The sequence below is a fragment of the Salvelinus fontinalis genome, chromosome 30, assembly GCF_029448725.1.
Source record: "Salvelinus fontinalis isolate EN_2023a chromosome 30, ASM2944872v1, whole genome shotgun sequence".
Classification (NCBI taxonomy): domain Eukaryota; kingdom Metazoa; phylum Chordata; class Actinopteri; order Salmoniformes; family Salmonidae; genus Salvelinus; species Salvelinus fontinalis.
The window spans coordinates 6,575,059-6,590,290 of record NC_074694.1 but is presented as its reverse complement, the minus strand read 5'-3'; the positions used below and the strand labels follow the sequence as shown (position 1 = coordinate 6,590,290).

Here is a 15,232-nt window from a genome sequence, read left to right as displayed (position 1 = left end):
TTTAATATCAAGTAATACTTTTTTCTGAAAAATCATATTATTTTCTGAAATGTCCCGTTCATTTATTAGTGATTAGGGAACATACATGTAGTGACACAGACAGTCTCTCAAGAGATCGCTTTATTGGTCAATTGCACACAAGGTTCAACAGAAATTTGACTTCCGTTGCTAACCCAACCCCTCCGAAAGACATACATACCGTACATGTAGGTTTTTTGGAGAAGTGCAAGGGACTACCACACTGGGCGACCGGTAAACTGTTGTTGTGGGGTGGGGGGTTAAGGGCATAACGGCAGATAATGGCATCTAGGATTTATTTGATACCAGCAACCCTCCGGTTGCCAGCTCACTTCCTGACAGATTCTTCCAGTAGGACCCGGTTTCCAAACGGGCAACTCTCCGGTTTACTGGCTTGCCCCTCTAACCACTATGCTACCTGCCACCCCACAATGAGGATTATAGCTAAAAAAGACAAACTTCCAGCGTGTTTTAACATATCACTTGGTGTCTTAAAGGGATTGCATCAAGGAAGATTAAGGTAATAGGTTTACCTCTACCGTCCGTCCCTCCCTGTGGAGATGCTCTGCTCTAATGTTTCACATGGGTTTCTGTCTAAGGAATTATGGCCACCTTGTATACAGTATTAGCTATAGCTTGGGTATTCTATGAAGTAACTCCTGCCTCGACATCTTGTTTACACGGCTGCTCTTGTACAAATGATAACTTGGGAAGGTAAGTTGTTTGTTGTTAGTTCTTTTGTAGGCGAGCTAGCTAATTTTGTACCCGAGTTTCATTACCGTGTCAGTACATTATGCAGTATTGACTGATCAAGTGTAGGCTATTACTGAACTCAATGGTGGCTTTTCATGACTGGTTTTAACAATGGACAATATGGAGAGATAACATTTTACATTTACATTTTAGTCATTTAGCAGACGCTTTTATCCAGAGCGATTTACAGGAGCACATCCACAGGTTTTCCACAAAGTCGGCACTTAACCGCTAGGCTACCTGCCACATGTGTCTATTAAAGGAATATAGATAACTTCCTCTAACCGTACTTCCATAACCCAGAATGTTTTGGTTTTATTTTTAGATCCTTACTTTGTATGGAAACCGCCATGGGACGAATCCCAGACAACGTCCCAAATTATTTCAGTAAAATTCGAATAGAGAATTCCCACCTGACCGAATTACCCCGTGGCTCCTTCTCTAAAGTTACTGCCTTGGCGTCTCTATGGTTGAATTTCAACGACATCACCCTAATGAACATCAAGAGTCTCGAAGGGCTGACGAATTTAACGGAACTGCGGCTCCAGGGAAACAAGCTGCGTTCAGTCCCATGGACAGCATTCCAGGACACGCCGAACCTGAACATTTTGGACCTGAAACTCAATCGACTAGACGTGCTCCCGGAATCCGCCCTGAGACAACTACCAGGCTTGACCTATTTAGACCTATCCTTCAATCAGCTTACTGTCATATCCAGGGATGTCTTCCTCAACTGGCCTCTCATCAACAGGCAGGAGAGAAAAGGACGTAAAGAGGCCAGCAGTGGAGAGGCCAACGTCGTTTTAGCGCTGCACGACAACCCTTGGCTATGTGACTGCCGCCTCAAAGGTTTCGTTGAGTTTATCAAAACCATTAGTCCACCTCTGATTCTGATGAACTCGTACCTGACGTGCACAGGCCCGAGTTCCAGGGCGGGGAAGTTCTTCCACGAAGTCGGTTTGAAAACATGTATGACGCCCGAGGCGTCCGCCTCAGAAACCAACATGACAGTGTCACTGGGGGACAAGGTAACCCTCCAGTGCTTAGTCAAAGCCAGGCCTGAACCCTCCATCCATTGGTCATACAACCTGAAGATTATAAAGGGATTTACTGGTAAGGTTTTATTTAATTGCAAATTCTAGGCTACCGTCCATTAGATTGCTGTGACTTTGCTGCAGTGGGGTATTTACCATGCTATCATATGTCAGTCATAGTTTATTGTAAACTACACCACTTTGATGATAGGATTTGGGGACAAGCATGCTAATTCATGTGTATGTCATTCATGACTTTGGTAGGCTGTTGATGTTTCCATGTTTCTAAGTAGAAAAGCCGCCAAAGATTGATTGCAACTGTGTGTCACAGCTTTTCTTGTTAGGCAAACTCAACAATACCGCCTAGTTAACCAACTTTTCCCCAGGTGCCCGAAGATGTGGATGTCGATTATTTCAGCTCCATCCGTACCTCTCTGATTCAGAGGGTTAAATGTGGAAGACACATTTCAGTTGAATGCATTCAGTTGTACATCTGACTAGGTATCCCCCTCTTTCCCTATTCCTAATGCAACATATTACTGTAAATACTGTAAATATACAATAAAGACTAGGTATCCCCCTCTTTCCCTTTTCCTAATGCAACATATTACTGTAAATACTGTAAATATACAATAAAGACTAGGTATCCCCCTCTTTCCCTTTTCCTAATGCAACATATTACTGTAAATACTGTAAATATACAATAAAGACTAGGTTTCCCCCTCTTTCCCTTTTCCTAATGCAACATATTACTGTAAATACTGTAAATATACAATAAAGACTAGGTATACCCCTCTTTCCCTATTCCTAATGCAACATAGTACTGTAAATACTGTAAATTGTTAAGGCGTTCCTCCTCCTCTCCATTTTCGGAAAAGGAGGAGTATTGAGGGAACCAAGGCGCAGCGAAGTTTGAACACATAATGATTTATTAAATAAACAAAATAGACAAAGACGAAAACGAACTATACTGGATATAACTAACAAAATAACAAAACGATGTAGACAGACCTGAACAAACGAACTTACATATACACGAAGCACGCTGACACAGGAACAGACTACATAAACCGAAACGAAACGAACAACCGAAACAATCCCGTATGGTGTAAGACATAACACAGACACAGGAGACAATCACCCACAAACACACAGTGATAATGCCCTACCTAAATATGACTCTTGATTAGAGGAAAATGCAAACCACCTGCCTCTAATCAAGAGCCATACCAGGCAAACCGAAACCAACATAGAAACAGGTAACATAGACTGCCCACCCAAAACACATGCCCTGACCAAAAACACATAAAAACTAACATAAATAGGTCAGGACTGTTACAGTACCCCCCCCCCAAGGTGCGAACGCCGGGCGCACCAGCACAAAGTCCAGGGGAGGGTCCGGGTGGGCAGTTGACCACGGTGGTGGTTCCGGTTCCGGACGCTGTCCCCATACCACCATAGTCACTCCCCTCTTCTGTCTACCCCTACACCTGACCACCCAAACATTACCTTCCCCTAAATAATCAGCTAGCACCGGAACAAGGGGCAGCACCGGGACAAGGGGTAGCACCGGGACAAGGGGCAGCACAAAAACAAGGGGCAGCACCAGGATAAGGACCATCACTGGAATAAGGGGCAGCACCGGGACAAGGGGCAGCACCGGGACAAGGGGCAGCACCGGGACAAGGGGCAGCACCGGGACAAGGGGCAGCACCGGGACAAGGGGCAGCACCGGGACAAGGGGCAGCACCGGGACAAGGGGCAGCACCGGGACAAGGGGCAGCACCGGGACAAGGGGCAACACCGGGACAAGGGGCAACACCGGGACAAGGGGCAGATCCCGGCTGAAGGACTCTGGCAGGTCCTGTTTGGACGGCTCTGGCAGGTCCATGCTGGCTGACGGCTCTCGACGCTCATGGCAGACTGACGGCTCTCGACGCTCATGGCAGGCTGACGGCTCTCGACGCTCATGGCAGGCTGACGGCTCTCGACGCTCATGGCAGGCTGACGGCTCTCGACGCTCATGGCAGGCTGACGGCTCTCGACGCTCATGGCAGGCTGACGGCTCTCGACGCTCATGGCAGGCTGACGGCTCTCGACGCTCATGGCAGGCTGACGGCTCACGACGCTCATGGCGCTCTGACGGCTCTGGCTGCTCATGGCTCTCTGACGGCTCTGGCTGCTCATGGCTCTCTGACGGCTCTGGCTGCTCATGGCTCTCTGACGGCTCTGGCTGCTCATGGCTCACTGACGGCTCTGGCTGCTCATGGCTCACTGACGGCTCTGGCTGCTCATGGCTCACTGACGGCTCTGGCTGCTCATGGCTCACTGACGGCTCTGGCAGATCCTGTCTGGTTGGCGGCTCTGGCAGATCCTGTCTGGTTGGCGGCTCTGGCAGATCCTGTCTGGTTGGCGGCTCTGGCAGATCCTGTCTGGTTGGCGGCTCTGGCAGATCCTGTCTGGTTGGCGGCTCTGGCAGATCCTGTCTGGTTGGCGGCTCTGGCAGATCCTGTCTGGTTGGCGGCTCTGGCAGATCCTGTCTGGTTGGCGGCTCTGGCAGATCCTGTCTGGTTGGCGGCTCTGGCAGATCCTGTCTGGTTGGCGGCTCTGGCAGATCCTGTCTGGTTGGCGGCTCTGGCAGATCCTGTCTGGCTGACGGCTCTAGCGGCTCCTGTCTGGCTGATGGCTCTAGCGGCTCCTGTCTGGCTGACGGCTCTGTAGGCTCATGGCAGACGGGCGGCTTTGCAGGCTCATGGCAGACGGGCGGCTTTGCAGGCTCCTGGCAGACGGATGGCTCAGATGGCGCTGGGGAGACGGATGGCTCAGATGGCGCTGAGGAGACAGATGGCTCAGATGGCGCTGGGGAGACGGATGGCTCAGATGGCGCTGGGGAGACGGATGGCTCAGATGGCGCTGGGGAGACGGATGGCTCAGATGGCGCTGGGGAGACGGATGGCTCAGATGGCGCTGGGGAGACGGATGGCTCTGGCCGGATATGGCGCACTGTAGACCTGGTGCGTGGTGCCGGAACTGGAGGCACCGTGCTAATGATAAGCACCTTCCTACTAGTGCGGGGAGCAGGGACAGGGCACACTGTATTCTCAAAGCCTACTCTATCCCTGATGCGTGGTACCGGCACTGGTGACGCCGGGCTGAGGACAAGCACATCAGGATTAGTAGGGGGAGAAGATACAGTGTGTTCAGGGCTCTGGAGACGCACTGGTAGCTTAGTGCGTGGGGCCGGAACTGGAGGCACCGGGCTAGATACACGCACTACAGGGAGAGTGCGTGGAGGAGGAACAGGGCTCAGGATACGCACTGGTAGCCTAGTGCGTAGTGTATACACTGAAGGTACTAGGCTGGGGCGGGGAGGTAGTGCCGGAAATACCGGACCGTGGAGGCGTACTGGCACTCTTGAGCATTGAGCTTGCCCAACCTTACCTGGTTGAATGCTCCCGGTTGCCCGACCAGTGCGGGGAGGTGGAATAACCCGCACCGGCCTATGTAGGCGAACCGGAGAAACCATGCGTAAGGCCGGTGCCATGTATGCCGGACCGAGGAGACGCACTGGAGACCAGACGCGTTGAGCCGGCCTCATGACACCTGGCTCAATACCCAATCTAGCCCTCCCAGTGCGGGGAGGTGGAATAACCCGCACCGGGCTATGCACTCGTACAGGAGACACCGTGCGCTCTACTGCGTAACACGGCGCCTGCCCGTACTCCCGCTCTCCACGGTAAGCCTGGGAAGTGGGCGCAGGTCTCCTACCTGCCCTTGGCCCACTATCTCCTAGCCCCCCCCCAAGAAATTTTTGGGAATTACTTACGGGCTTTTTCGGCTTCCGTGCCAGACGCGTTCCCTCATAGCTCCGGTTCCTCTCTCCGGTAGCCTCCGCTCTCCTCAGTGCCTCCAGCTGTTCCCATGGGAGGCGATCTCTACCAGCCAGGATCTCCTCCCAAGTGTAGCAACCCTTTCCGTCCAAAACATCGTCCCATGTCCATTGCTCCTTCTTTTCCTGTCCCTTTCTCCTTTGACTCCGCTGCTTGGCTCTGGGTTGGTGGGTGATTCTGTTAAGGCGTTCCTCCTCCTCTCCATTTTCGGAAAAGGAGGAGTATTGAGGGAACCAAGGCGCAGCGAAGTTTGAACACATAATGATTTATTAAATAAACAAAATAGACAAAGACGAAAACGAACTATACTGGATATAACTAACAAAATAACAAAACGATGTAGACAGACCTGAACAAACGAACTTACATATACACGAAGCACGCTGACACAGGAACAGACTACATAAACCGAAACGAAACGAACAACCGAAACAATCCCGTATGGTGTAAGACATAACACAGACACAGGAGACAATCACCCACAAACACACAGTGATAATGCCCTACCTAAATATGACTCTTGATTAGAGGAAAATGCAAACCACCTGCCTCTAATCAAGAGCCATACCAGGCAAACCGAAACCAACATAGAAACAGGTAACATAGACTGCCCACCCAAAACACATGCCCTGACCAAAAACACATAAAAACTAACATAAATAGGTCAGGACTGTTACATAAATATACAATAAAGACTAGGTATCCCCCTCTTTCCCTATTCCTAATGCAACATATTACTGTAAATACTGTAAATATACAATAAAGACTAGGTATCCCCCTCTTTCCCTATTCCTAATGCAACATATTACTGTAAATACTGTAAATATACAATAAAGACTAGGTATCCCCCTCTTTCCCTATTCCTAATGCAACATATTACTGTAAATACTGTAAATATACAATAAAGACTAGGTATCCCCCTCTTTCCCTTTTCCTAATGCAACATAATACTGTAAATATTCAATATGTGCATGTTTAAACACCAACATCTCAACACCCACAGTAATGAATGCAGATCTTTCTTGTTTATTAAGTTGTAACATCCCACTGGGCACAGATGTCAATTCAACGTCTATTCCACGTTGGTTCAACGTCATTTCACTTAAATGACTTGGATACAACGTTGATTCAACCAGTGTATGCCAAGTGGGATAATTCTCCTTTTCTCTCCCTCTTCAGTGTCAGAGACCCGTATGGACGATGAGACCATCCGATCTCAGCTGATCATCCCATCCCTGCACCTGGAAGACCGAGGCGTCTACACCTGCTTCGCCAACAACTTTATCGGCAACTTCTCCGTCAGTTTCCTAATCAACATCAAGTCTTTCAACGCCTCCTCCTCCGGCGGTACCGCCATGTCTCGTCCCCCGTTCCCGCTGTCCTCAACTGACGAGAACGTCTACATCGACATCCGTATCTCCAAGCAGACGGTCTACGGCATCACTCTGGAGTGGTACGCTGCGACGGACAACCCGGCAGAGACCTGGTTCACCATCCACTTGGGGAAATACGACTCTGACAAAAAGGAGTTGACATACATCGGACCGGGCATCAACACCTATGAGGTCAACGACCTCCTACCGGTTAGTAAATACGAGGTGTGTGTGACGCTGAAGAACCAGACACCTCGCGCCGGTCAGTGCATCGTGTTCTTAACAGGAAGTGACATCGGCCAGCTGGAACAACGGGAGAAGTTCATCCATATTGTTGTGATCATGTGTGCCATGGTGCTGGCGGTGCCCGTGGGGATGTACGCCTGCACCACCGACACTAGATGTAAGTTCAGCTACCTGGACCGCTGTACGGAGCAGTGTAAGAGGAGGAGGAGGCAGGAGAAGACCCTGAGGACCAATGGGGAGAGACAGGGGACCTTCGACAGCCTCCAAGCCGCCAGCGATGAAGGACTCTGTCGTGACTCTGTAGAGGTGATGATGAAGAGGAGGTCCTCCCAGGATAAAAACAACCACAAGGGCAGAGCACAAGATCCACAAGAGACAAACATTGGAGCAAAGCTTTATTAGCTCTAGGTTTAACGTAAAAAAAAAAAAAATGAAATGTACAAAGATACCTAGAGGTAAAAATAGGGAGCAGTCTTCTGTGAAGTGAAGCTTTCGAAACACATCTGTAAAGCTACAAGTTATGAAGACTGAAATGCCTTTCTTCAATGACTGTGGGGAAGAGTATATTGTTTTATCAAAATGCCCTGTCTGTAAAGTAATCAAATGTTTATATTTTTCAAGTTTATATGCTGTATCTTTGGGATATGTGTTTTTTTTTTAGCTTCATTGTTCTTCTCTGTTTTAAAAAGAAATAACTAATCTGACAAGAAATCACGAATGTTGCTTCTATACATGTAATATCGTTGAAATATTTCCTTGTCTTCAGAATGTCATGAAGTGTATTCTGCTCATTGAAAATAATTATTTCAGAGCCACACCAGGTTCCGTCAAAATATACAATAACCATGCCTTTGCACTACGACCTTTGTAGTGAATGAGGCCTCTTTGCTATTGTTTTCCTGGTTTTCTGGGGGGGGGTGAAGGTAGACACTATAGACAGCAAGGTCCTAATAGCTCCCTACCAAAATCCCATAGGTACTGTACACAGAGAATAAGGTTCTATACTTAGATCTTAACCATGTCTCAGAGAGAATAGGGTTCTATACTTAGATCTTAACCATGTCTCAGAGAGAATAGGGTTCTATACTTAGATCTTAACCATGTCTCAGAGAGAATAGGGTTCTATACTTAGATCTTAACCATGTCTCAGAGAGAATAGGGTTCTACTTAGATCTTAACCATGTCTCAGAGAGAATAGGGTTCTACTTAGATCTTAACCATGTCTCTCAGAGAGAATAGGGTTCTACTTAGATCTTAACCATGTCTCAGCGAGAATAGGGTTCTACTTAGATCTTAACCATGTCTCTCAGGGAGAATAGTGTTCTACTTAGATCTTAACCATGTCTCAGAGAGAATAGGGTTCTATACTTAGATCTTAACCATGTCTCTCAGAGAGAATAGGGTTCTACTTAGATCTTAACCATGTCTCAGGGAGAATAGGGTTCTACTTAGATCTTAACCATGTCTCTCAGGGAGAATAGGGTTCTACTTAGATCTTAACCATGCCTCTCAGAGAGAATAGGGTTCTACTTAGATCTTAACCATGTCTCAGCGAGAATAGGGTTCTACTTAGATCTTAACCATGTCTCTCAGGGAGAATAGGGTTCTATACTTAGATCTTAACCATGTCTCTCAGAGAGAATAGGGTTCTACTTAGATCTTAACCATGTCTCTCAGAGAGAATAGGCAACATGAGATCTTCTCTGAGTGACTGCATTAGATTATCCTTTCTGATATCTATTTTTTATACAGTACCAGTCAAAAGTTTGGACACACCTACTCATTCAAGGGTTTTTATTTATTTGTACTATTTTCTACATTGTAGAATAATAGTGAAGACATCAAAACTATGAAATAACACTTATGGAATCATGTAGTAACCAAAAAAGTGTTAAACAAATCAAAATATATTTTAGCATTTAGATTCTTCAAAGTAGCCACTCTTTGCCTTGATGACAGCTTTGCACACTCCTGGCATTATCTCAACCAGCTTCACCTGGAATGCTTTTCCAACAGTTTTAAAGGAGTTCCCACATCTTGGCTGCTTTTCCTTCACTCTGCGGACCAACTCATCCCAAACCATCTCAATTGGGTTGAGGTTGGGTGATTGTCCTGATGAAAAACAAATGATTGTCCCACTAAGTGCCAACCAGATGGGATGGCGTATCGCTGCAGAATGCTGTGGTAGCCATGTTGGTTAAGTGTGCCTTGAATTCTAAATAAATCACAGATATTGTCACCAGCAAAGCACCCCCACACCATCACACCTCCTCCTCCATGCTTCACGGTGGGAACAACACCTCCTCCTCCATGCTTCACGGTGGGAATCACACTTACGGAGATCAGCCGTTCACCTACTCTGCGTCTCACAAAGACACAGCGATTGAACCAAAAATCTCAAATTTGACCAAAGGACAGATTTCCACCGTTCTAATGTCCATTGCTCGTGTTTCTTGGCCCAAGCTAGTCTCTTCATCTTATTGGTGTCCTTTAGTAGTGTTTTCTATGGAGCAATTCAACCATGAAGGACTGATTCATGCAGTCTCCTCTGAACAGTTGATGTTGAGATGTGTCTCTTACTTGAACTTTGTGATACATTTATTTGGGCTGCAATTTCTGAGGCTGGTAACTCTAATTAACTTTTCTTCTGCAGCAGAGCTAACTCTGGGTCTTCCTTTCCTGTAGCGGTCCTCATGAGAGGAGGGTTTCATCATAGCGCTTGATGGTATTTCCAACTGCACTTGAAGAAACTTTCAAAGTTCTGGAATTTTCCGTTTTGAAGTAATGATGGACTGTCGCTTCTTTTTGCTTATTTGAGCTGTTCTTGCCATAATATGGACTTGGTCTTTTACCAAATAGGGCCATCTTCTGCATACAAACCCTACCTTGTCACAACACAACTGATTGGCTCAAACACATTAAGGAAAGAAATTCCACAAATTAACTTTTAACAAGGCACACCTATTAATTGAAATGCATTCCAGGTGAAGCTGGTTGAGAGAATGCCAAGAGTGTGCAAAGCTGTCATCAAGTCAGAGTGACTACTTTGAAAAATCTCAAATATAAAATGTATTTTGATTTGTTTAACATTTTTTTGATTACTACATGATTCCATATGTGTTATTTCATAGTTTTGATGTCTTCACTATTATTCTACAATGTAGAAAATTGTAAAAAATAAAGAAAAACCCTTGAATGAGTAGGTGTAGGTGTGTCCAAACTTTTGACTGGTACTGTTTATAAAATAGACATTATCTCTCACATTAGGGGGTAAAAAGCCTACTCTTAAATTGACTTGAATGTACTTTTGTATTCAACAATGGCCTAAAATATCTGTCTTTCACATGCCAATGTGATCCAAACCTGTATAGTCTTCAATAAATTCACATCTATTGTGGAGTTGAAGATATTCTATTGCTGTGATTTGTATCACCATACTTTTATGTCTTTCACTTTATTAACATTAACATTTCAATCAATCAATCAATCAATTTTATTTTATATAGCCCTTCGTACATCAGATAATATCTCGAAGTGCTGTACAGAAACCCAGCCTAAAACCCCAAACAGCTAGAATGCAGGTGTAGAAGCACGGTGGCTAGGAAAAACTCCCTAGAAAGGCCAAAACCTAGGAAGAAACCTAGAGAGGAACCAGGCTATGAGGGGTGGCCAGTCCTCTTCTGGCTGTGCCGGGTGGAGATTATAACAGAACTATGCCAAGATGTTCAAAAATGTTCATAAGTGACAAGCATGGTCAAATAATAATCATGAATAATTTTCAGTTGGCTTTTCATAGCTGATCATTAAGAGTTGAAAAACAACAGGTCTGGGACAGGTGGCGGTTCCATAACCGCAGGCAGAACAGCTGAAACTGGAATAGCAGCAAGGCCAGGCGGACTGGGGACAGCAAGGAGTCACCACGGGCGGCAGTCCCGATGCATGGTCCTAGGGCCCAGGTCCTCCGAGAGAAAGAAAGAGAGAAGGAGAAAATTAGAGAGAGCCAAGATTTTCAAAATGTTCATAAATGACAAGCATGGTCAAATAATAATCAGGAATAAATCTCAGTTGGCTTTTCATAGCCGATCATTAAGAGTTGAAAACAGCAGGTCTGGGACAGGTAGGGGTTCCATAACCGCAGGCAGAAGAGTTGAAACTGGAATAGCAGCAAGGCCAGGCGGACTGGGGGCAGCAAGGAGTCACCACGGCCGGTAGTCCCGACGTATGGTCCTAGGGCTCAGGTCCTCCGAGAGAAAGAGAGAAGGAGAAAATTAGAGAGAGCCAAGATTTTCAAAATGTTCATAAATGACAAGCATGGTCAAATAATAATCAGGAATAAATCTCAGTTGGCTTTTCATAGCCGATCATTAAGAGTTGAAAACAGCAGGTCTGGGACAGGTAGGGGTTTCGTAACCGCAGGCAGAAACAGTTGAAACTGGAATAACAGCAAGGCCGGGCGGACTGGGGACAGCAAGGTGTCAGCATGCCCGGTAGTCCTGACGTATGGTCCTAGGGCTCAGGTTCTCAGAGAGAAAGAGAGAACGAGAGAATTAGAGAGAGCATACTTAAATTCACACAGGACACTGGATAAGACAGGAGAAGTATTCCAGGTATAACCAACTGACCCTAGCCCCCCGACACATAAACTACTGCAGCATAAATACTGGAGGCTGAGACAGGAGCGGTCAGGAGACACTGTGGCCCCATCCGAAGAAACCCCCGGACAGGGCCAAACAGGAAGGATATAACCCCACCCACTCTGCCAAAGCACAGCCCCCACACCACTAGAGGGATATCCTCAACCACCAACTTACAATCCTGAGACAAGGCCGAGTATAGCCCACAAAGGTCTCCATCACAGCACAACCAAGGGGGGGCGCCAACCCAGACAGGAAGTTCACGTCAGTAACTCAACCCACTCAAGTGACGCACCCCTCCTAGGGACGGCATGAAAGAGCACCAGCAAGCCAGTGACTCAGCCCCAGTAACAGGGTTAGAGGCAGAGAATCCCAGTGGAGAGAGGGGAACCGGCCCTGGAGAGACAGCAAGGGCGGTTCGTTGCTCCAGAGCCTTTCCGTTCACCTTCACACTCCTGGGCCAGACTACACTCAATCATATGACCTACTGAAGAGATAAGTCTTCAGTAAAGACTTAAAGGTTGAGACTGAGTCTGCGTCTCTCACATGGGTAGGCAGACTGTTCCATAAAAATGGAGATCTATAGGAGAAAGCCCTGCCTCCAGCTGTTTGCTTAGAAATTTTAGGGACAATTAGGAGGCCTGCGTCTTGTGACCGTAGCGTACGTGTAGGTATGTACGGCAGGACCAACTCGGAAAGATAGGTAGGAGCAAGCCCATGTAACGCTTTAAAGGTTAACAGTAAAACCTTGAAATCAGCCCTTGCCTTGACGGGAAGCCAGTGTAGGGAAGCTAGCACTGGAGTAATATGATCAAATTTCTTGGTTCTAGTCAGGATTCTAGCAGCCGTATTTAGCACTAACTGAAGTTTATTTAGTGCTTTATCCGGGTAGCCGGAAAGTAGAGCATTGCAGTAGTCTAACCTAGAAGTAACAAATGCATGGATTAATTTTTCTGCATCATTTTTGGACAGAAAATTTCTGATTTTTGCAATGTTACGTAGATGGAAAAAAGCTGTCCTTGAAACAGTCTTGATATGTTCGTCAAAAGAGAGATCAGGGTCAAGAGTAACGCCGAGGTTCTTCACAGTTTTATTTGAGACGACTTTACAACCATCAAGATGAATTGTCAGATTTAACAGAAGATCTCTTTGTTTCTTGGGACCTAGAACAAGCATCTCTGTTTTGTCCGAGTTTAAAAGTAGAAAGTTTTCAGCCATCCACTTCCTTATGTCTGAAACACAGGCTTCTAGCGAGGGCAATTTTGGGGCTTCACCATGTTTCATTGAAATGTACAGCTGTGTGTCATCCGCATAGCAGTGAAAGTTAACATTATGTTTTCGAATAACATCCCCAAGAGGTAAAATATATAGTGAAAACAATAGTGGTCCTAACACGGAACCTTGAGGAACACCGAAATGTACAGTTGATTTGTCAGAGGACAGACCATTCACAGAGACAAACTGATATCTTTCCGACAGGTAAGATCTAAACCAGGCCAGAACTTGTCCGTGTAGACCAATTTGGGTTTCCAGTCTCTCCAAAAGAATGTGGTGATCGATGGTGTCAAAGGCAGCACTAAGGTCTAGTAGCACGAGGACAGATGCAGAGCCTCGGTCTGACGCCATTAAAAGGTCATTTACCACCTTCACAAGTGCAGTCTCAGTGCTATGATGGGGTCTAAAACCAGACTGAAGCATTTCGTATACATTGTTTGTCTTCAGAAAGGCAGTGAGTTGCTGCGCAACAGCTTTTTCTAAAATTTTTGAGAGGAATGGAAGATTCGATATAGGCCGATAGTTTTTTATATTTTCCGGGTCAAGGTTTGGCTTTTTCAAGAGAGGCTTTATCACTGCCACTTTTAGTGAGTTTGGTACACATCCGGTGGATAGAGAGCTGTTTATTATGTTCAACATAGGAGGGCCAAGCACAGGAAGCAGCTCCTTCAGCAGTTTAGTAGGAATAGGATCCAGTATGCAGCTTGAAGGTTTAGAGGCCATGATTATTTTCATCATTGTGTCAAGAGATATAGTACTAAAACACTTAAGTGTCTCTCCCGATCCCAGGCCCTCGCAGAGCTGTGCAGATCCAGGACAGCTAAGCCCTGGAGGAATACGCAGATTCAAAGAGGAGTCCGTAATTTGCTTTCTAATGGTCATGATCTTTTCCTCAAAGAAGTTCATGAATTTATTACTGCTGAAGTGAAAGCCATCCTCTCTTGGGGAATGCTGCTTTTTAGTTAGCTTTGCAACAGTATCAAAAAGAAATTTTGGATTGTTCTTATTTTCCTCGATTAAGTTGGAAAAGTAGGATGATCGAGCAGCAGTGAGGGCTCTTCGGTATTGCACGGTACTGTCTTTCCAAGCTAGTCGGAAGACTTCCAGTTTTGTGTGGCGCCATTTCCGTTCCAATTTCCTGGAAGCTTGCTTCAAAGCTCGGGTATTTTCTGTATACCAGGGAGCTAGTTTCTTATGACAAATGTTTTTCGTTTTTAGGGGTGCAACTGCATCTAGGGTATTGCGCAAGGTTAAATTGAGTTCCTCAGTTAAGTGGTTAACTGATTTTTGTCCTCTGACGTCCTTGGGTAGGCAGAAGGAGTCTGGAAGGGCATCAAGGAATTTTTGTGTTGTCTGAGAATTTATAGCACGACTTTTGATGCTCCTTGGTTGGGGTCTGAGCAGATTATTTGTTGCGATTGCAAACGTAATAAAATGGTGGTCCGATAGTCCAGGATTATGTGGAAAAACATTAAGATCTACAACATTTATTCCATGGGACAAAACTAGGTCCAGAGTATGACTGTGGCAGTGAGTAGGTCCAGAGACATGTTGGACAAAACCCACTGAGTCGATGATGGCTCCGAAAGACTTTTGGAGTGGGTCTGTGGACTTCTCCATGTGAATATTAAAATCACCAAAAATTAGAATATGATCTGCTATGACTACAAGGTCTGATAGGAATTCAGGAAACTCAGAGAGGAACGCTGTATATGGCCCAGGAGGCCTGTAAACAGTAGCTATAAAAAGTGATTGAGTAGGCTGCATAGATTTCATGACTAGAAGCTCAAAAGACGAAAACGCCATTTTTTTTTTTGTAAATTGAAATTTGCTATTGTAGATGTTAGCAACACCTCCGCCTTTGCGGGATGCACGGGGGATATGGTCACTAGTGTAACCAGGAGGTGAGGCCTCATTTAACACAGTAAATTCATCAGGCTTAAGCCATGTTTCAGTCAGGCCAATCACATCAAGATTATGATCAGTGATTAGTTCATTGACTATGACTG

General features: G+C 46.0%; 1 protein-coding gene across 1 annotated transcript; it reads left to right on the top strand.

The window, feature by feature from the left end:
* Nucleotides 1–223: 223 nt before the first annotated feature.
* LOC129828576 (leucine-rich repeat, immunoglobulin-like domain and transmembrane domain-containing protein 2) lies at nucleotides 224–8,363 on the top strand. Its single transcript, XM_055889622.1, has 3 exons — nucleotides 224–732; nucleotides 1,097–1,884; nucleotides 6,875–8,363. Exons 1-3 carry the CDS (start codon nucleotides 623–625, stop codon nucleotides 7,714–7,716), a joined length of 1,740 nt encoding a protein of 579 aa, XP_055745597.1. The 5' UTR covers nucleotides 224–622; the 3' UTR covers nucleotides 7,717–8,363.
* Nucleotides 8,364–15,232: the final 6,869 nt, after the last annotated feature.

What these genes read in the sequence shown, in the direction of transcription:
- LOC129828576 (XM_055889622.1), top strand. Translation starts at nt 623, where the DNA reads ATGGCCACCTTGTATACAGTATTAGCTATAGCTTGGGTATTCTATGAA. An exon ending in ACAAATGATAACTTGGGAAG is followed by an intron (nt 733 to 1,096) that starts GTAAGTTGTTTG and finishes TTTTATTTTTAG; the next exon opens with ATCCTTACTTTGTATGGAAA. An exon ending in GATTATAAAGGGATTTACTG is followed by an intron (nt 1,885 to 6,874) that starts GTAAGGTTTTAT and finishes CTCCCTCTTCAG; the next exon opens with TGTCAGAGACCCGTATGGAC.